This window comes from Pteronotus mesoamericanus, unplaced genomic scaffold (genome assembly GCF_021234165.1).
Source record: "Pteronotus mesoamericanus isolate MK-2021 breed Mesoamerican mustached bat unplaced genomic scaffold, CSHL_Meso_final scaffold_85, whole genome shotgun sequence".
Taxonomy (NCBI): Eukaryota; Metazoa; Chordata; class Mammalia; order Chiroptera; family Mormoopidae; genus Pteronotus; species Pteronotus mesoamericanus.
In genome coordinates, this window is record NW_026555329.1 from 42,886,868 (window position 1) to 42,908,039 (window position 21,172).

The 21,172-nt window shown below is 38.2% G+C and overlaps 1 protein-coding gene across 1 annotated transcript in view; it reads left to right on the top strand.

Moving 5' to 3' along the window:
- POU6F2 (POU class 6 homeobox 2) overlaps positions 1–21,172 on the top strand; it is a 514,892-nt gene that overhangs the window by 444,229 nt on the left and 49,491 nt on the right. Inside the window, exon 6 of the mRNA XM_054564576.1 lies at positions 17,338–17,484. Within this exon, the coding sequence (XP_054420551.1) occupies positions 17,338–17,484 (147 nt within the window). The remainder of the gene's footprint in view (positions 1–17,337; positions 17,485–21,172) is intronic.

A 21,172-nucleotide genomic window follows, 5' to 3' on the forward strand; every position in this document is an offset into this window, starting at 1 on the left:
CCGTGCACTGTTTCGCTGTTTTATGCAGTGCTCATATGGAGAATTTAGCCACCACAAGAAGAAAGGCAGGGACTTCTGTATGAATCCTCATATACCCCCAATCAATAAAAGTAATCTCTTTACCTCTATTGTTTAAATGTCCCATTTTGGTTATCGAAATGATTTTTAAACAAAGAAAAATTGACTATGGAATGACTTTCTTAATGCTTAATTGAATTTCCTGAATAAAGTTATTATTTTGCTGCCACGTTCATCTTTTATAAGTTCTGTTAAATTAAGGTCTAGTACATTAACCCCATTTTATATTTGAAGTCATCTCTACTTGAGATAACCTATTTTATAATGTATTCCATGATTACTGTCTGAATAGTAGGTGACGAAGTTCATGAGAGAGAAATGCATTAAAAAATGTTTAGAAAACTATAGCATTATTTTAAAAATTTTCTGAAATAGAATGCAATTTTCACTACACTTCCTGGATTTATTTACTATAATTTTATTGTTTTACTTTGGGCAATTTATAGACATCTGTATACATCAGTTTATTGATTTTCTCCCCTTCTGGAGAAGAGGTTTGTCACAAAGAACTATATCCGTAGTGGTCATAGCGTTAGTAACAATAGCTATAAGAAGGAAAAATAGTGTCATTCATTTTCAGAAATATCAAGTCACTAAACCATATTACTTTTCTATATCCATAGTTGAGGTTAAGGAAAAAGACAGTAGAACATGATTATGTCATGTTTTGAATAAATTTATTTCCCAGAACAATAATGTTACATGCTTTAGTTATATTCTGACATGCTTCAAAGTAACCTTGTCATTGGCAAGTTTTAAAACAAGATTGATTTATTTTAGAATCAGATTTTTAATTGTAAGATTTACAGTTTACAGTAACTGTTTTGTGTTAAGGAAACTAGGTTTTTTGTTTATTTGTTTGTTTGTTTGTTTGTTTGAACTTTGGATATAACCAAACCATCATCTTTGAGTAACCTGCCTTTACTGTAGTTGTCAAACAACTAATCTATATAGGTGCAAATAAATTTAGCCATAAATATTTCTAAGGCTTAAAAAAAATACTGTGGTTACAGAAACTGAGGAAAATAGAAGACCAAATGTAAATTTGTAAATTTGCTTCTAAATACAAAAAAAAATTCTTAACTGTAATATCCTAGATATATGAAAATGTGTGCTTCTCGGTTTTGTTAATATTTTTTGAGGTTTTAAAAACAAAACTAAAGCCTTAATGGCCCTTCGGTTTCCCTCTGTTTAGCAATTATTCACTAGGGCACATGAAATAGAAAATAACAGAAATATTTTGCATCTAAAATTAAGCACATCAGTCACAGATCAAGTTTAAAACCTATAGTCTTTAAAAATAGACACATATGAACACACATGGCCTTAGTCCAAATCCCCACATACCAGTACAGAGAAATAGCTTTCAGATTTCCTTTCATAAGCATTTTTTTCCTCTAACAGGTGTGCTTGCTTTCCATTGAATTCCATTCCATTCCAACCTCTTCTCTTTCTGACATGTAAAAGGTGCTACCTCAAGTGGTAATAATGAAAATACCATCAGACACCATCATGCTCACTTAATGGTAATATTTCACATAATAGTAAAAGATAAATAGTACATTTGTGCACACTTAATGGTAATGCAGATATATTTGTGAATTCTCAAATTCTCTCCAGGATTCTTTTTAAATCAATATATCTTATCTAAATCAATTTGCATGAACATTAACAAAAGCACCAGAGGGAATTTTGTTCAAACCTAGGCGGTTTATGGAGCATCTAGGTTTGGAATATAAAGTAATTTCTTTACATATAGTTGATGAGAAGAGCCAAGGCAGATTACAAACTTATTCCATTAGCCCATTTGTTAAACTGCAGATAACAAAGCAATACATCATCCAACTTTTCTCAGAGTATATAACATAGAACACAAGTCAGTGTTACATGCAAAGAGGACACTACAATCAAATATTTTGGGGAAATCCACAATTAAACAAACTGAGCAGGTTTCTTTATGTGCAGATAAATTTCAGAAGCTTTAACATTCTGAGACGCATTGTAAGTTACCAAAAGGTCAATGCATCATGTTGTGTTTTCCAAACCTTTTATTCCACAACAAATCCCAGGATCAGAATGGCACTAAATGTACTTTGGGAATTGCTGTAATTTTGAACTGTTCTACCAAAATACCATTGCTATAAGTTAAAAATAGATTATTCTAAAGACATGATCCAATTCCTTTTGATAAATTCTTAAAAATTACTCTTCCCTTTGTTACTTGATAGCTCTTTTTTTGAAGCACTTTATTTTTTAATATATATTTTAATTACAGTTGATATACAATATTATATTAGTTTCAAGTGTACAACATGGTGACTAGATATTTATATATGTTACAAAGTAAGCACCCTGCTAAGTTTAGTATCCATCTGGAAGATGGCTTTCTTTTTTTAAGTCATGTGACTATCTTGGTCAACTAGTCCAAGTTCTTGAAACCAAACTCTTAGAAAAGTAAATGTGTTTACTTAATAGTTTTTTTTTAATTTCTATATTTTTACTTTATGTAAGTGATGTTTTCTGTAAAATGATTATGTAATCACCTCTAAAGTTATGTATTTTCTTTTCTTCCTTTTTATCAAAACCATTTTGCTTTATCTTTCCTCCACGTACTGCAGTGGAGAAACATAAAGCATAAAGAATTTGAAAATGTGATCTTATTTTTTTTAAGTCATATTCCAACAGAAACTAAACGGTGTCCATGCTAATATGAAAAATCAAACAAAGCATGAGTAAAACCTTCTACCTTCTAGCCACAATAATACGTCCCCTAAAACCCAAATAATTCAGATGTTTCACACTAAAGCTATACTGACACAAATCTCCAGCAGCTGTATCTCTGCCTGAGTTTCATAGTAATGACCAGCCCTCTTTTCTTCCTTCTGCAGTGGTTTTCTTCAGTATTTGGCAAAACTGGAACATGCCAGTTCTTAGTTTTTGTGATTGTCATGAAAGCCTTTGCTTGATTGACTTGTAGTTATTTATCTTTTAACTTCAGGTAATTCAATTTTTATTAAAAACCTATTATAGATTTCAAATTCCATTGCTATTCCCTATGATAGAGCATTATGACAGCTCTGATCACGGTGGAGAGGCTTATAGCACAGTCTCAGGCCAGTGTGGTCATGGACGGTGCTGCTGACCACTGGCCGTGGAAGCCAGCCCTGAAGTCAGTGAACAGCACAGACGTTAGACACTGGCTTGAGCTCTTACCTAAGCATTTACTTCCAGTCTTATTCCCCACTTGCTAAAGTGAATTTAGAAAACATTTTTAATATACTTATTTAGAAACTCTTCCAAGAATAGAACTCAGAAAATTATAGCACTGTTCTGAATTTTATTCAATCATTTTAGCAACATCACAGACTTTTACTGTCTGAAGAAGCCTTAGAGATCATCTAGTTCAGGGTGTTCAGGGTTAATGTGCATCAGCATCACCCAAAGTGCTGTCAAAACCCAGATAGCTCTTCCCTTCCAGAAGTTCTAATTCAGCAGGTCTGTGGTGGAGACCAAAAATTTGCGTTTTTAACAGCTTCCTGGTAAGGCTGATGTTGCTAGTCCAAGCCCCCCACGTTGAGAACCTCTGTGGTAGAAGCCCTTTCTTCTGGCCTACTCTGGAGAACTTGAGCATTCCTGGAGCCAGCCCTCAACCCAGAGCCTGCAGGGTTGTCAGAAAAGGGAGGATATTGTGATTTCCCCAGACCACAGAGCAGCATGAGGGATGCTGGATCGGAGGCCCTCCATGCTTATCAGGGGCATTTATCAGGGAAGACGAACTCAGTAACACAGGTCCCTAAAACCACTCTGGCTTCTTGGCCTATCAGGGCCCATTTTTGAGAAGCACTGATCTCATTCGACCTTCTCATTTTACAGAAGGAAATGGAGGCTCAAGGAAGGCAAAATGACATGCCCAGTTAGCTGCTGACTGGGAAGAGAACCCAGCCAGGTACCCTGACTTCTACTGATTTCACCTTCCCTCCTCAATCACTAGTTATCTAGATTCTGCCTATGAATGCACAGCCAGTCCTTTCTCAATAGTTACCAGCACTGGCAAAATAATTTTTTACCAGATTTTTATCTTTGCTGTTTTGATATATTGAGTTCTTCAATTAGTGACTTTCTATACTCTTCTCCCTAAATGGAGAAAATTCTGACACAGGCTTGCTTTTGTTCATGGTGAGGTTAAGCTTTATGTTGTTTGTTTTTTAATCTCACCTCCATATATTTATTTTCTTCATTTTTCATTTAATCTTTATTTTATTTTCTCGATTATCATTTAGTCCCCTTTGCCCCCCTCCCCCTAGCAATCACCACACAGTTGTCCATGTCCATGAGTACTTTTTCCTTTTTTCCCAATCCCTCTACTCCCTAACCTCCAGTTTTATTCATGGAGACTTCCCAAACTGATGGAGGGTCCCTGTTCAGGCACCAGATATGGGGGGTCCCATGTTGGGCACCAGATGATGGGGAAACCGCATTCCCGCAGAGTTCCCCCGGGTTGCCACAGATGGAGGAAAATAAAATAAGTCGTTCCAGACATTTCTCGGTCTTCCAGGAAAAGGGGGTAGTGATTCCCTCTAGCAGAGAATACCCTGAGCCCCTCTCTTGAAGTGGCTTTTATTAAGAAATATGCGCAGGGGTAAATAGCATGCATGCAAATGTCATCAATCAATGTCAAAAGGCTATGTTTACATAAAACAGATAGAGATCATAGATAACAATGGAAGGAATACAAGAGATTTGCCTCAAGTCAGGATCTGGTAGACAGGGTGATACCCATTCGGCCCTGAAACCTGGGAAACTGTTCACATTCTATGCTTGACCCCAAACATCAATAGCAAAGTAAGTTTCATAGGGTTTAATACATTCCTTTTCCAGGACTAATTGTCCCCAGGAACTGCCTGATCCCGATTAGGGCTGTACCTGCTTGTAGTATTGTTTCAAGCCTGAGCCAGGAGGGTGGAGCAGAGCAGCCAAGAGATAATGAGACTTCCTTCAGACAGAATGAGGACTCTGGCCTTGGCAAAGCCGAGGGGTGAGGGTCTTTAGCCCTTTCTCCGTGTCCCCCAAGTCCTTCCCTAATGTTCCCTATGTGACTGTGCCTGTCTGAGGTTGCCCCTGCCATTGAGGGGTCTTACCCATCATTGACTAACCACCCATCCTCTGGGGCCAAGCAGGGTGATGTGAGGGAGGCAGGGGTGCAGCCTGTCACAGGGACAGGTTTTGTGTCCTCAGTGGCCTGTTTTCCCAAGGCCTCCTTGCTCAGTTGCAGCCTTGGGGCCCTCTCGCCTGCCAGCAATGCTACAGTCCCTGAAACCAGGCAGGATGGTTCCCAGCACCAAACAATCTAAACAACTCTTTATATTTTCTTGGCTTACATCTCCTATAAGTAGTGGTCCTTACTGTTAGCTTAATGTTTTTAAAACAACCTATAACCAATATATTTTGTGAACACAGAAGAATTTTATTTACCTCTTGAGAAATCTGGTGATGTTTTTTGTTTGTTTGTTTTTATTTTTGTCTTGCTTTCTCTTTCATGTTTATTTTCCTCTTTCTACAGAGTCATATTTTCTCTAACAATTTGGACCATTTGTTTTTTCTAATGGCAAAGTTCTCTTCTGGATGCTGAGACTGCAGTGAATCTGACATGGGTGTGGCGTCTGCAAAAAATACCTCTGTACTCTTTACAACAGGTTTAACACAGGGCTGCATATGAACACCCATTAGAGATGGTGTGACATGGCCAGAATGGCATTTTCTCCTCCCTATAGCCAAAATTGTAAACCCGATCCTTATGGTGAATTCAAGAAAGTAGACATTAAACAGTTCAATTGCACACTGACAATAAGTGGGTTGATTTCTGCTGGTCCTTGGGAAAAAATAATTCGTGACCCAAATGTAGTATTGTTTTGTGGGAAAAATAGCATATCTTCTGATCTATCTTCTGATTTTATCTACGAAAAGCTGTTCTGTCTAGCTTTCCTCTACAACTGTTCAGTAAATAAATTTTATAAGGCAAGTGAGTCATTATGCATGACAGTAAAATTCAGTAAAAGCTTGCCTGTGGGTGGATAAAACCAAGATATTATGAATAACATTTGTTACAAGCACATTTTAATAACCAAGGTGGTTATTGACATGGAAGGGGAAAAGTACATATGTTTTGTCCTTTGTAAGTGTTCAATTGAACTGACTGGACTTACAAAAAAATTTCTTAAGTTTCAATAGTAAAATTAATATCCATAGAAAATATGCATATTCAGGAGTAAAGTGGCCCCAAAGTAAGTAACAGACATCTATCTTCTCTGGGTAGAGTCTCAGAGGTCTGAAATAGTATCATAAACTAATACAACACTTATAATCAAATTATATTATTATAATTCACAGCTTACTCTTTACATACAGATGTAGCTATAGATACAATGATGGTCCTTCATAATACAGCTCTGTAATTTTTTGTAACAGAGAAAATTTTGTATTTTAAAAGATGATGGCTTTGTTTTTATAACTCAAAATTCAATTGTTAATTTTTGGTCAGACAGCATTTTAGACTTCCCTTTAATAAAATAAATGAAAGTATTTTATGACTTGCTGACTACCAATTGTTGTTTCCAAAGCTGCAAAGCTGTTAAGGCTATTTCCATAATCTTGCAAAAGGGTATGAATACTTAGGTGCTTTCATAGCAACAATGTATAGGGAAATTGCTCAGGAGGCACTCCATACCGTTTGAACCTTTATGCCATTCACACAAATACATATGTTTCTTCTTCTTTTTTCTCTGTCCTCAGAACCCAGTTCAAAATTTTCCTGACTAATTTGCTCTAGACATTTAGAACATATCAGACATTATGTTGTTCCCATAATTTTGTACTTATTCTTTTTCAGCTCTAAATGCCTGCTTACTTGATCTACCATTTATTCAGGGGTGAGCTATCAGTTATTTTGTAAAGCTTCCTTGACACCCCTCTTCTTCCTGCATTGAGCAAGCCAGTTCCCCAAAATTCCCACAGCTCACTGAGCCATTCCCACAGCTCACTGAACCATGGTTGGTACCAATTAGCTCATAATTTATTTGTCTACATATTTATCCCTGTATACCCTGGAAGATCTTTGGGAAAGAGATCAAATCACTGTACCTGGCATACATGCAGTTGATGCTCAATGTTTGCTGAATCAATGAATGGTAAAGTAGACTGTGCTTCCATGTGCAAAGGTAGCCCAGGCCACACCCTTCTCCTAGTGAAGGGTAGCCTTCTGCCTCTGTCTTTGCATCAGCAGCCTCCTGTCCTCCTTCCCCTCCAGCCTGACCTACCTCCACCCCAATCCAACTCAGTCTCCAAAGTGCCTGTTCTAAACTTCAGGTCTGATCAAGTTCCTCTGCCTTTGCCTGTAGAATGAAGGACAAGTCCTGTAAAGTGACATTCCAAGTCCTCCCTCCATAAACTCACTACTTACCTCATCATCTGCCACTTTTCTTCCTCTTCATGATCCCAAAATATCCAAGCGCCAGCCTAGTGGCTCCACATCCACAAAACTTATTTCTGCATCTGTGACCACACTATACCCAGTGTAAGAAGCCTTTTTCTCCCTTCAAACCTCCCCAATCAACTCCTAATAATACCTTCAGATTTGGTTCCTAAAGGGTTTGGTTTCTTGAGGCCTCATCTGGGCTCTATGCTTCCCTTTCTTACAGCACAGACTTCCAGGGATAGAAATCAGCAGTTTATCAATTACACTGGAAGCTCCTCAATGCAAGAGACTCTAGCCTTTTTCACAGCTTTATCCCTGGGGCCTGGATATTTATGGGAAATAGCTAATGAACAGAGATAAGGCTTCCTAGAGCAGACCATACTTTCTGTCTTTCATCCTTTCTTCTCTTTCTTTTGCCCTTGATAGCACCTATTTTCCCTGCAGGGACTCAACAAGTGTTGGGAAGTAACTTTAAGTAGGCATGGGAGGGAAAGAGTACACTGTGTGCTCCCATAGCTCAAAACTAAAATAATACCAACTACTGTACTGTGGCAACAATTTATTTTTTTTTAAAGTATAGCCTTTTTTCTTTCATCACAGGAGTGCTCCCAATCACTTGTTTAAACTGGATGATAGAATAAAAAGTACAGAAATATCAACAAATTCACCTAACTAATGTGCCATGACAATAGGCAATTGGTAAGAGGAGCACTATTGTACGTAAGTAAGAAAATAGCATGAAACTCAATAAAAAGATAGATTTTCAGGTTATTAAATGGAGGACTAGAGAGAAAAGGAAATGAGATGTGTAGGCTTGTGGTAACACAGTATTTGTCTACATATAACTTAGATGAAATCTGATTTAGAGTTGGTGTGTTTCCATAACGCTGACCTCTCTACCTCAAAATCAAATTCATTGGGTTAAAAGCTGTTTTTTCCCCTCAACCCTGGGCTTGACTATTTTATCAGTAAATTTAAAACTAAAGGGAAATGCTTCCTTTTGGAGAGCTTTCTTATAGTTTCCCACCAAATCATAGTATGCCAGCCAGACTTATTTATTTCCTTCTCTTCTCTCAAAGGTTCCCTATTTCCTCAGTGCTGATCTCCTTGATAATCCTGCACAGTCTGACCTGGGCCTCCTGCAGAAATCTGCCTCTGTCCCCAGTGAACTTCTAGAATGCTTTCACAGATGTCCACATGTGCTAATAGGCGCAATTATGTCCAGGGTTCATGGTATCTGACTGGCATTTCCCTTTTGACCCTGCACCCAACGATTCTAGGAGCCACAAACCATCTAAATGCCAAAGTGGACAGATACCCTGTGAAGTCCAACCACAGTGACATTGCACAGAGGGAGAGCATGCCCCCTTGTTCACTGATGTTACCCCCATAACCTGGCCTCAGAGCAGCATTGCTTATGCCTGGGAGCGCATGACCCCATCCTTCTGTTCCCAACCATCCTGTTGTCTACATGAGCTTTGTTCTAGTCCCCAAGGCTGGGCTGCAGATATAGCCTTCATAGTCCAACTTTATCTCTTCTACCACAGCCCAAGGATAAAAATATAAAAGCCCTCATCCACTGCCACCTTACCCTTCAGCTCCCAAATTACATCAAACCTAGAGATTAAGCCCTCTGCCCAGCCACATCCCCACTCAATTCCAGCCTTGCAATTTCTAGGGTTGTCAGGTGCTTTTGATCCAAGATGCCCAGGGAACGGCTGGGTCTTCCTCTTTAGATGCTGCCAATGTTGAGTTTTATATCCTGGAATATTCCCAATCAGTCAGAAAGACTGTTCATTACCCCTTTCACCTTGTGGGAATCTTCCTGGGCAGATGAAAGAAAGCTGTAAGGGCTGGTGCCAATTCACATGATTGACACATCGGGGATTATTCAAGAGCCCTCAGGACTGTATCGCCCATGCTCAAGGCTCTCACCAGTCAGCACAGTGTGAGAGACTGTCAAGTATGGCGACATATATTTTTTTAAAAGTTTAGACAAATTTGCTTCCAAAATTTTTACTCTTTTCTGTAAATATTGAAGGGCCAAACTCCAAGTTCCCAGTGAGGCCTAGAGATCTTCAACTCCCTTCTTCATACATTTATTCAATTAACATTGGTTCAGGGCTTACTGGGTGCCTTGTATTGTTGAAGTAGCTGAAGATATAATGATCAACTAAAATTTACATTCTAGAGAGAGGAATGAAAATAAATGAATAATATACTATCAGATTCAAACTGCTGTGAAACCAATAAGATGAGATGGAGAGGAAAGAAGAAATTTTAAAAACTTTCTATTGTAGAAAATTGCAAAAAATACAAAAAAATAGTAGAGCTGATCCTTAAACAAGGGATTGGGGGACTAACCTTTCACACAGTCAAAAATTCATGTATAACTTTCAACTCCTCAAAAACTTAACTACAGTCAGCCCTCATGTCTGCAGGTATCACATCCGTGGATTCAACCAACTACAGATCAAACACAGTATTTTTGATCCACGATTGAGAATCCATGGATGCAGAGAGCTGACTGTGCTAACAGACTACTGTTGACCAGAAACCTTACCAATAACATAAACAGTTGGTTAACCCATATTTTGTATTATATGTATTATAGACTATATTCTTTACAATGAAGTAATCTAGAGAAAATATTATTAAAAAATCATGAGAAAAATATATTAACTGTATTTATTTCAAAAATCTACATATACTCATATACACAGTTCGAACCATGTTGTTCAAGGATCAACTGTATATCCGCCATTCTGATTCTACAATGAACAGCCCAAGACCCTCTGCTCTCTCCCCACCCCACCATAAATTGTTATGAAAGAATAAAAATTATTAGCAAAATTATTAGCAAAATAGTGCTTACTATACGCCAACAACTCCTCTAGTGTTTTGCTCATATTAACTCATGTATTTTTCACAACAACCCTATGAAGTTGTTAGCGCTATTATTATTCTCATTTTACTAAAACTTAAGAAACTAGGACAAAGAAAGCCTGTTTGGACTTCTCTAACAAAATGTCACAGACTAGGTTGCTCATAAACAACAGAAATTTATTTCTCACAGTTCTGGAGGCTAGGATGTCCAAGAGCAGGGAACCAGCATGGTCACATTCTGATGCGAACCGTCTTCCTGGTCCACAGCACCTTCTCCCTGTGTCCTCATGTAGTAAAAATGTCTAGGGATCTCTGTGGAGTCCCTTTGATAACGGCATTAATCCCATTCATGAGGGCTCTACCCATGTGACTTAAGCACTTCCCGAAGGCCCCACCTTCTAATAGCATCATCTCTGGAGGTTAAGATTTTAATATATGAATTGGGGGTGAAGGTACCATAGCATAAAGGTACAGCTAGTTACTGGCAGCCCCAGAGTTGGAATCCAGGCAATCTGGTTCCAGAACTCAAGTTCTTAACTATTACACTATGCTGCTTCCCCTTTCAGATATAGTGAATCATTCATTGCCAGCCACATTTCTGCACAACTCCAAGCAAGTACAGGTGCACAAACTCAGAGCTGCCCCTCCCAGGTCCCTTTGAACCAATCCTCTCTTCTCTTACTGACCCCAACTGCAGACTGCCACCAGGTCTGGATCCTGCTCTGTGACCCACTCATCTTTTCCTACTATCCTTGCCTTCCAATCAAAAGCTCTTTCCATGTTTAACTGTAAGTGCTATGAGGGTAGGGGATATGTCAATCTGTCATTCACAGTCTCCCCTCACACAGCTCACAAAACATAATAGGTAATGAATAAATGTTTGTGGAATTAAACATTAATAAGTAAAAAGAAGTGACATTTGCACTATAGCAGGCAATGCTAATGTTCCACCCAGAACCCCTGAAGTCCCTTTTCTGTGAATCTCTGCACGCCTTTGGAGGAGGGGGCGGTTCAGTGACCAGCACCTGCAGCCCTCCCTCCAAGGACTTCACTTTCCCCCAAAAGCAAAGGGCCCTCTCCTTGACCCCAGCTTCCTTGCTTTAGAGTGGGATGTAACTCATACTCCAGAGCCCCTGGGGGATTGGAATTCCTCCCTTCCTCATCCTTCCTGGGGAGCCTCTGACAGTGGGTAATTTAAAAAAATTACTCTGTTAACCAACATGGCTGGGTCTTGGAGCATTAATGGAAAGTTAGTATGCTTAAAGTTTCACCACAAAATTAAAGTAAAATATAATTTATTCTAAAACTATACTGAAATCAATGTGATTTTACATTGATGAATCAAGGCATCTTAGGATGTTGTAGTGGCTTGGTCATCACTGCAGATCTGAGGCACTCCAGCCTGAGACTTCTCAACAATGAAAAGAGAGACTTCTGTTGGCAGAGAGTTGGATGGTCAACTTATAGCACATTTTCATCTCTGTAGAGAAGTGGGCAGAGAGCAAACAGGAAAGCTGGGCTCAGTATTCAACTTCAGAAAACTTATTCCCAACTGTTATATGAGTTTTATAACACGTGACAATCATGAGACTAAGGGGGAAAGCCTAGTACGATAAAACTCACATTAAGTGGGTTGCTGAGATGAATACGGCCACCCTTCCTGTATGTGTCTGCTGGAAGTTCCTTGACTTTTGAAGAGAGGACATGCAGGTAACAAGTAGAAGTACTGAGTTAGTTCAAAGAATCCTAAGAAACAACAAGATGCAGTTTTCACATATACAGTGTAAGAAAAGTAAGGATCTAATGTGTGAATGAACTCAAAAAGCCATGTTTGTCCTCTTGTTTCTAGGTAGCCACTTCAAGTCACTTTTTACCCTAAACAAGGAGTGAATTGTGATGAATGCATTTATGAACATCCTCATTTAAAAACAAATTGCACCACACTTTCAGGATTCTAAATTGAAAAGTTAGTAGCAAAGAGAACTGCTCCAAAATCCATACTCTATAAAATCCACATAGCTCATGAGGAGAATGATACAACTATAGATCATGGGTCCATAATGCTCTAAAGAAGGGTTTTGAGCCCCTGCATTCATAAAACCCTCTTGGAATAAAGGCATAAACACAGTACTATAATATCATAGATATACTGCCTCATCCTGCTGTCATATTTTTGTAAATAGTATTTATAATAATACAATAGCACCGTCAGCAACTTTTCATGAAAAGTATTGCTACTACTAATGTTCAGATTAAAAAATCCTGAATTCTTTACCAAGCTGTAGGAGGTTCATCTTTCTGAGAAAAAGAAGATGGGGCAAGATTTGGATCAAGATATCTCTCCATCATGTAGTACCATCATCTATGGTGACACTTACTTGATGCCATACAGATGACATAATCTAAGAGTGCACATTTAAGAGATTTTAGCAAAGTTTTTCTTCTCATTACCTTTTAGTGTCCACAGAAAACTAGGATGTGCACAAAACACCATGAATTAATACTCAATATCCAATGTTGATATATTGATGTAAAAATTGCAAATCATAATTTCTTTTTATAAATCTTCCTGCATGCCTTCGCTGTCAAATCAGCAAGTATCAGATAGATTTATTCACAATATTTTGACATGGGACAGGAATTAAACTCCAAATGGGTGTCCTTATAGAAATCTAACAAATGTAAACTAAGCATGAGGATAACATACTAGAAAGGCGCTTACTCTTGCTGGTCTGTCACGTACTGACTGGCCTCAAAATTAAAACATATTTTCTCTATAAATTTCTCCATAAATAATCAAATACAAGAGGCTCAAAAACAAGCATGTGAAATCATGTTTTAAATACTTCTTTCTGATGTTTCCAGTCTGAAATATTTTTAAACAGCTTATTTGTCTTTTTAACCATCAAACTCACCTCATCTAATAATCATGTTAGCTAATATTTTCCTCCAAGCTACCCTTTAAAAAATAACTACAGCAAAAGTAGAGAATACTGTTAAAATATAATAATAAAGAATATAGTTCCCTGGGTTTATGTTGTTTCAAAAGTGAAAAGGTGTGTGTGGAGTTGAGTTCTAATTCTGATAAATTTATTAGTTCAAAAGCCTCATGCATAATATGAACTGTGAAAATAATAGCTAGCATTTATTAAGAACATTATCTATGCCAAGCATGTGTAATCTCATTTAATTCTCATCATAACTCTGTGAGGGTATACCTGAAATAAGTAGTATTTTTTTAAATGGATACTCTTTATTTCATTTTGCATTATTTTATTCATTTATATCATAAACATTTTCCATCTTTCCACATATTAAAATAGATGCTCTTATTACACCCATTTATCCATGAGAGAATAGGGCATGGTTTACTGAAACTCACAGCTAAGGCGCTCTGGTTTCAGAGCTGATGCCCTCTGCTGCATGAATGGACAACAGGGCTCTGTGAGGTTTGGGGTCATTCCTTACTCGTACAAAATTATTTTTTAAAATTATTCTGTTCTTTTAGTCTCTAAAATTCAGTGGGGTGAGGTATCTTAAGAAATTAGTGTTTCTATTAGTAGGTTTTTAGACTATCTGAGGATTCCAGAGCTATAGCTTGATGTATTGAAGGACCAGAATCCATTTGGATGGAACATGAGAACTCTTGCCCTCTGCAAATCCTTGCTTTGAAAGCTTCCACATGTATAAATAAGCATGCACCAGAAGTCAGCATGTCTTTCAAGTTGGCCTGTTGAAAATACAACTATGTAATGCAGTTAGACTTTATTTGGGCCATTCTTTGCTGGTCAAGTACATTGGCAATGAAAGATCTGAAGGCATAAACTTGGCAAAAACTTCAAAATATTCAGTTGGTCCCAGGACAGTCACATGCTCATTATGTGCATTTATTGTGCCTGGGTGCCCAGCTGTCCAAATCTACCCTAAGTCTCCAATCGAGAAGTATTGCCAGGAACAATGCTAATGTGACATGACTGCGGACAACACAGAGTGACATGACCCGAGGTGATGAAGAGAACACTTATGGTTTCCTCACCATCCCCTCCTCCCTCTCTGCCATGTATCTTATGCATATAACATCTCTTCCTTGGCAGTCACAGACAGAAAAGCCAAAGATATTTATGAAGCTGCATCCATCAACAACCCAATGGTCCACCTGAGATGCTGTCAGCTTGCGGATTAACTTGTAGCTGCTGTCTACATACACCACCCTCTCCCCTTTAGTTCTGGCTCTACGTCCAGGGGCCAGTAAGGCATCTTCCCAGAGCCCACTCACTTTTCACAAAGACCTAGGGATACCAGAAAGGAATTAAGAGAGTCATCCAGTTGGCATTTGCATCATTAAGAGAAAGGGGCAGGAAAAGAAGGAACAAACTGAGTTTCAACCTATACCCAGATTGTTGAGAAAATAGACATTAAAAATAAACAAAACCTGTATATTTGTGGTTGCTGATGCAATCTTCCAAAGCTGCAGAAGGGTACCCATTCCTGGCTCCATAGCACAAAGGCTCAGAGCCTGCTTTTAAGCATCTGCTTTGTTTTACATTTAGAACAATAGTTTAACTTATATAATGTCTGCATTTTACAGCAAATACATGGGACTGTAGCTGAACAAAACATGTGTCCTAAATGTAGAAAACTCTCAATCTACACTAATATATTGTATCCAGAGAGTAATTCCATAATTTCCTACATAAATTTTTGATTGATCTAGGTATTTGAGAAATGTCTTAAAATCTCTAAAAAGTACTTTCTTCCATTAAGTAAAAATCACAGTCTGTTTTCTTCAGAAAGCAGTCCATATATAGTGACTTAAATTATTCACCCAAAATTGTATATTCAACACTAAAACTAAACTGTACAAAATGTAATCTTTCTTTGAGGATTAAGAAGACTATTTTGAGATTTCCTGAATCTCAGGAATTTCATTATGATTTCCACTTGTATTGCATAAAAAAAATGTAAACATAGCAACTGGCAGACAACCTGAGAATAGTGTACCAATGGGCAGTGCTTGTCGTAGCAGTTTGGGGACAGGCTTCCTCAAGGCGTCTCTTTACTGTAGGAGTGAAAAATGAACACAATCTTAACTCTATCGCTTTAGATATTCAAGCCAAATACAAGGAGAGTTTTCTCTTAGTATTACCATTATTTGCCTCATAATACACTCCAAAAATAGAAAACGAAGATCAAGGCCAACCTGAATTTTAAATCTCATGGTGGTAATCTGGCATAAGACAGGGTTTCTCTTTAAGCTGATGATAAGAATATTTTTTTCTTCTTAGAAAGTAAATCATTGTTATCTTTTAGGAGTGAGATAAAGGAAAAAGACACATACAGTAATAAGCTTAAAATGGATTTTCATTTTTAAAAAGATATGCTGGGTCAATTAAATTATTGTAGAACTAGTTACATGAAAACTTGTTATAAATGAATAAACAAATAAGATAAAGATATCACATTAATGAAAAAAGAATTATTAAATTCCTGTCCTTTCTGATGTTTCTCTAACAATTACTATTTCCTTCCTCATGGGATGATATAAATTCTAGGCAAATTTCCAAAGGAATTAAGTAATAAAATATGTTTAGAGGGAAGAAAGAAAAGGAGAAAAAGAAGAGAGACTGAGACAAAGAGTGGAGAAAGTAAAGAAGAAAGTTTAAAAAAGGGAGGATGGTATCTTTCAAAGAGCTTCCAGGACTTGAATTAAATATGGCATTAATTCTTTTCCCCCCCAAGTCTTAGTCTTGGCAGGTTAATGATAAAATGCAGGAATTTCATGGATGTGGAACTGGTGATAGAAAATGCATTATTACATTCAACAATTGTTGTACTTGAGAGGAACTATATAGGAAAAAATAACACCCTAGAATAAATACAAATGAAATTCATGTATCAAAACCAATACTGTGAAAATAGTTTAAATGTTTCTTGAATTTATATCTAGTTATTAACCTAAATGCAGATTTTAGTTCAAGCTACACTTCTGCCTCATGGTCAGAAGGCCTGAAAACCTGTGGTGTGGAAAATTGGCAGGATAAAGAATATTGAAATGGTCTCCATGAAAAACTGATTTTGGCAGCCATAACCTCCACCTTGAGTGCACACCCTCCAATCAATTCTTCCTATTTCACTCTTGTCCCAGGAAAGAGGCCAAGGGAATGGTATATATTAGCTAAAACAGCAAACAGATGTCAACTTGACCATTCACCACAGGACCTTTCTCATTGGCCTTGAATCTCATAGGCAGAGAGAGTCCCCTCCACGGCCCCCCCCCAAAAAAGTTCAACCCTAGACTTAACCTCTGAGAACACAGAGGTTGAAGGTTTCCATTTCTACTGACTTTGGTTTCCTTCTTCCTTAGAGAAGGAAGTGGAGTGAGCCATCTACCTTACTGATAACCCTAAAAGAAAATGCAATTCTCAAATGAAAAATATCAATTTATTTGCGGAAGTCCTTAAAATCTATTTCTCTCTTTTACTCCTACTCCTGTTTTAGTCTCATATTCTGTCTGTTTACCTCATGGAAAGTAGGCATTTTCTCAGAGTTTTATTTAATCTAGAGGAAGAAATCCAGGGACTTCTCCCAAATCATTTCTCTACCTAGGAAGATCCTAATGGCTCACCTCACCCACCTCACTCTCTCCTGGGCAAGTCCCAAACCCAGGTTCCATTAAGCAACACAGCATCGGTGGAGAATATTTTCCTTCCAGCCTCATTTCCAACATCCCCCAGCCCCCATAGCTTCAGAAGGAATGCTCACTAAGCCTCCTGCAGTGGGTCCCAAGGCCTTTGCATGAGCCAGCTGGGATGAGAACTTTCTCCCTGTAGTAAAAGTTGTATTCGTGTGCTGTACCTGTGCCTCTCTTGGTGGTTTCACCCTGATCTTTTCTCTCTTTGCAGCTGGTTAATAATCCACTAGCAAGTCAGGCTGCAGCGGCTGCAGCAGCAGCAGCCATGGGCTCCATAGCAAGCTCACAGGCCTTTGGCAATGCCCTCTCCAGTCTTCAGGGGGTCACGGGTCAACTAGTTACTAATGCACAAGGACAGGTGAGTGGGAGATGGGAACAAGAGTGAATTTTTATGGCAGATTGAACTTGGAAAGGAAATGAATTTCTTTTGCATGACAGTGATATGTAACTGCAGCCATTTTAGGCAAATAAATAATGTTTACTAGCAATGTCAAAAATAAGAGGAGGGTTGGGATGTTTTTCCGTGTTTTAGAAGGAAGGACTTTTTCCCTTCCTCCAGAATATCTGTTTTGTTTTGTTTTTATTTCTTTATCATGACTTATGACTTATCTGACCTTAATTAAATAAATTATTTTTTTATAACAGGGCATTCTTTTAAAAATGATAAATCTTAACAATAAAATTTTGGTTTTGCTTTTGTATTTTTTCATTCTTTTTAAACTTCAATAGTGAGGGAAACTGGTAAGTTTCCTTCTTAATTGCTCTAAGATTTCTAAACTTAATAAATTGGCTTCAGTAAAGCCAATTTCTGAATGTATGAGGAGGTGATGGGAAAAGACTGAAGAAATCATGTAAAAACATCAAGAAAAGGGATGAGTTAGAGTGAAGCCCACTTCAAGTAGGCTGAACATGCCGGGCCTCTTGCTGGTTCTCACGGGAGTTAGGCAGTCCTTTGTATGCCTGTAGGTTTCCTTCAGTCTGTCAGGTCCAGCAAATCTTCCTCCTGTCCTGAGCAGTACACCTGTTTCCTTACACAGCTAATGAGCCAGCTTTGCAGTCACCAAGATACTGATAGAGCTTAAGACGAGGATGGCTCCACCTTCAAGACCCCAATAAATGTAAAAGCTGCTTGAAAAACAAGCAAGAGTTGAAGCTGATGGTGTTGGGGAGCACTCCATTCAAAGACATTTCACTGGAGCGCCCAGTCTCAAATGTTGCTATTTCTGATTATGAAACACAAGGGAGAAGGAACTTGCACCCTCCCCAAGATTTTTCCTCCCAGAGTTATTTACCTGGCACTGACTTTACGCATCCCTGCTTGGCCTGCTCTGTGAAGAGGAATTGTGACATCTCCAACCGTGTTTTTATTTTACATAAAGCGTAAACAGAAATGCATTATAAGCTAAACCACCTCTGTCTATGTCTCAGGGGGAAAAGCTGACCTTATTTTATTTCCTGGGTGGGCCAGGATTGTCCCGTCAGAACCCCAAGGGCTGAACGATGGAGCTTGTCAAAGAGCAGCCCCAGGTAATGAATCATCTTATCACAGGTGCACACCACACATATTAAAGGAGGGCTGTATGAAAACCATGCCCTCCACAGTCACCTCTCAATGTCGGCTTTAACCCTTGTTCCAATCCCTTTTCATCAAAGGATCATTTTATGCAGTGGCTCTAAATGGGGGCTCCGAAAGTCTATTAAGGTTTCTGGAGGGATGGGGTATTGGTGTGGAGGAAAAGTTGGCTATAATATCTATAACTCATTCTCAGATCAGGTCAGACCTGAAAGCTGTTTCCTAGCGTTGTGGCCAAAATAGAACACTCTTTTCATTCCTGCCAGGCCACTGGCCCTTGAGATGTAAATTTTATGAGAAACTCTATCCACTGATGTGTATTTCCCTCTGGCTTTTCTGTTCCAGTGTCCAAGTGAAGTGTATCACTATGCACCCACCACTTGAGAATTTGTGGTAAAGAAACACTTTATTGTTTAGAAGGAATTATTAGGAGCTTATTCTTCTGATAATTTAACAGTTGATCATTTTGTCAGTTACAAACCCGTCCCTTTATCTGGGGTTAGTGTCAATCTTTGCTTTGTTTGGCCTTCGCCTGCTCCCATCCCTCCCAGCCCATAATTACCCATAAGGAAATGAGCTTCAAAGTAGAAGCTTGATTGGTACCCTGCATATAGTGAATAACTGTTGATTTTATTTAATTTTTTCTATTTTACAAACTGTGTTATGACAGTTGATTTTATATGGTACACAAATGTCCTAAAGTGAAAAAAAATTACATTTACAGAAAAATCAATATTGCCTACTCGTGAAGTCTTGTCTGAGAGTTTTAGAAACATGCCCAATGGCATCATGTCCTCTTCCCAGTGCCAGAAGAGACTGATATTCACAGTTCCAAAGTAGATGAGTTGGCCACATTCATGTAGCACTATGTTTTATAAATCTTTGTAATATAAATGTAATCATATTCCCAGAAAAAGGTGCATGGCCTGAATCTGTTGGCAGAGATGCTTGTTCAGGTCTTATGAAATGGTCAAATTACATCAAAAAAAAAAAAAAGAAGAGCAAAAATTATTTGCTCTGCGTTGTATGTGTTCCTTTGGCTTGTATTATGTAGTACAAAAAGTAAGAATATATTATAATCAGGTTAATAAAATTAGCCTTGCTCAAAATACTGCAGAATGTAGATTATTATACCCAGCCCATTTTCAGTTCCTTAAAAATATCCACAGAGCTTTCCCAGAAAAGTTACAAAAACTCAGTATATTTATTTTTTAAGTTCTTGACATTAACCATTTTTCATATTTGAAAATTCACTCAGAAATAGTAAGATTAAAATCTAAATGTACATTTGAAAAGCATTTTTTACTCCAGTGATAATTTGGTGAATAAGCTTATAGAGAAGGCATCTCCACTGCTAAAAAGTCTCTCGGCTACCTAGAAAATGAGATGGGTGAGCCAAGAGCTAAGAGCCCCGAATTAACCCAGACCTGCCTCAGATTAGGGTCAGGCTTCATGGTTTTCTAGTTATATGACCTTAGGACAATGACTTAACCATCCTAAACCAGAGCCTCATCCTCAAACTTCTAAGGCAACCTGTGTGAGGCAGCCTGGGCCAGTGGCTCGTGCTCCCTGGGCAAGGAGTCCTAGGAGGCAGATGCCCCTCCTTGTAGAGAGATATATCCGAATCTCTCTTCAGGCTCTTGGCCTTCAACTCTCAACAAGAAGTCCCATCACCTGAGACTTGCAGTTTTGCTTTATTGTCTGAAATCTGACTATGTTTCCATTTACTGGGAAATCTTGATGTATTTGAGGATTTTAATGTTCTGTTCTTTTTTTCCCAAATCAGTCATTATGAACACATATGGAGGAAAAACTTCAGTCATTTTTTGATAACGTTCTGACCCTGCAATTCATTTACAATTCATTCAGTAGTCAGACACTGTTCTAATGAGTAATTGATTTTAACAGAAATACTAAATTCTAAAGCCACAAAGTACCTATTTTACCCAGGGATGTTAATGTATTTTAAAATTGCATCATACACAATTTCACTCTGAGATGGGAAGATAGCAAGCCTCCTATTGGTGATCATGAATTTTACAATGACTATTACAGTGCTGAGAAGAATATTCTAGTTCTCTTTACTTACCAAATCAGGAACACATACAAGTGTGGAAACTGAGCAATGGAATGAGCACTAGCTACAGACTTGTTTGAATTCCCAAATCATCATCAATCACTAGCTCTGTGACCTTAAGGAAATTCCTTGAGCTCTCTGAGATTCCATTTCTCTCTAAAATAAAGCTAATAAAATCTAAATCCCTAGATTATGAACATTAAATGAGACATGTGGGGGAGGGGAGAAGCTTACCATAATATCTGTACAAAAGACACAGTAAGTAGTTGCCATTTAGGCTTTTGTCTAGCATTTTCTGGAAACCTGTATTTGGTTTGAAGATATAGCAAGAGACAGTACAGCATGCAGGCAAAAGAATATGGGGTCTGAAATCAAACTGCCATTCATCAGCTGTGA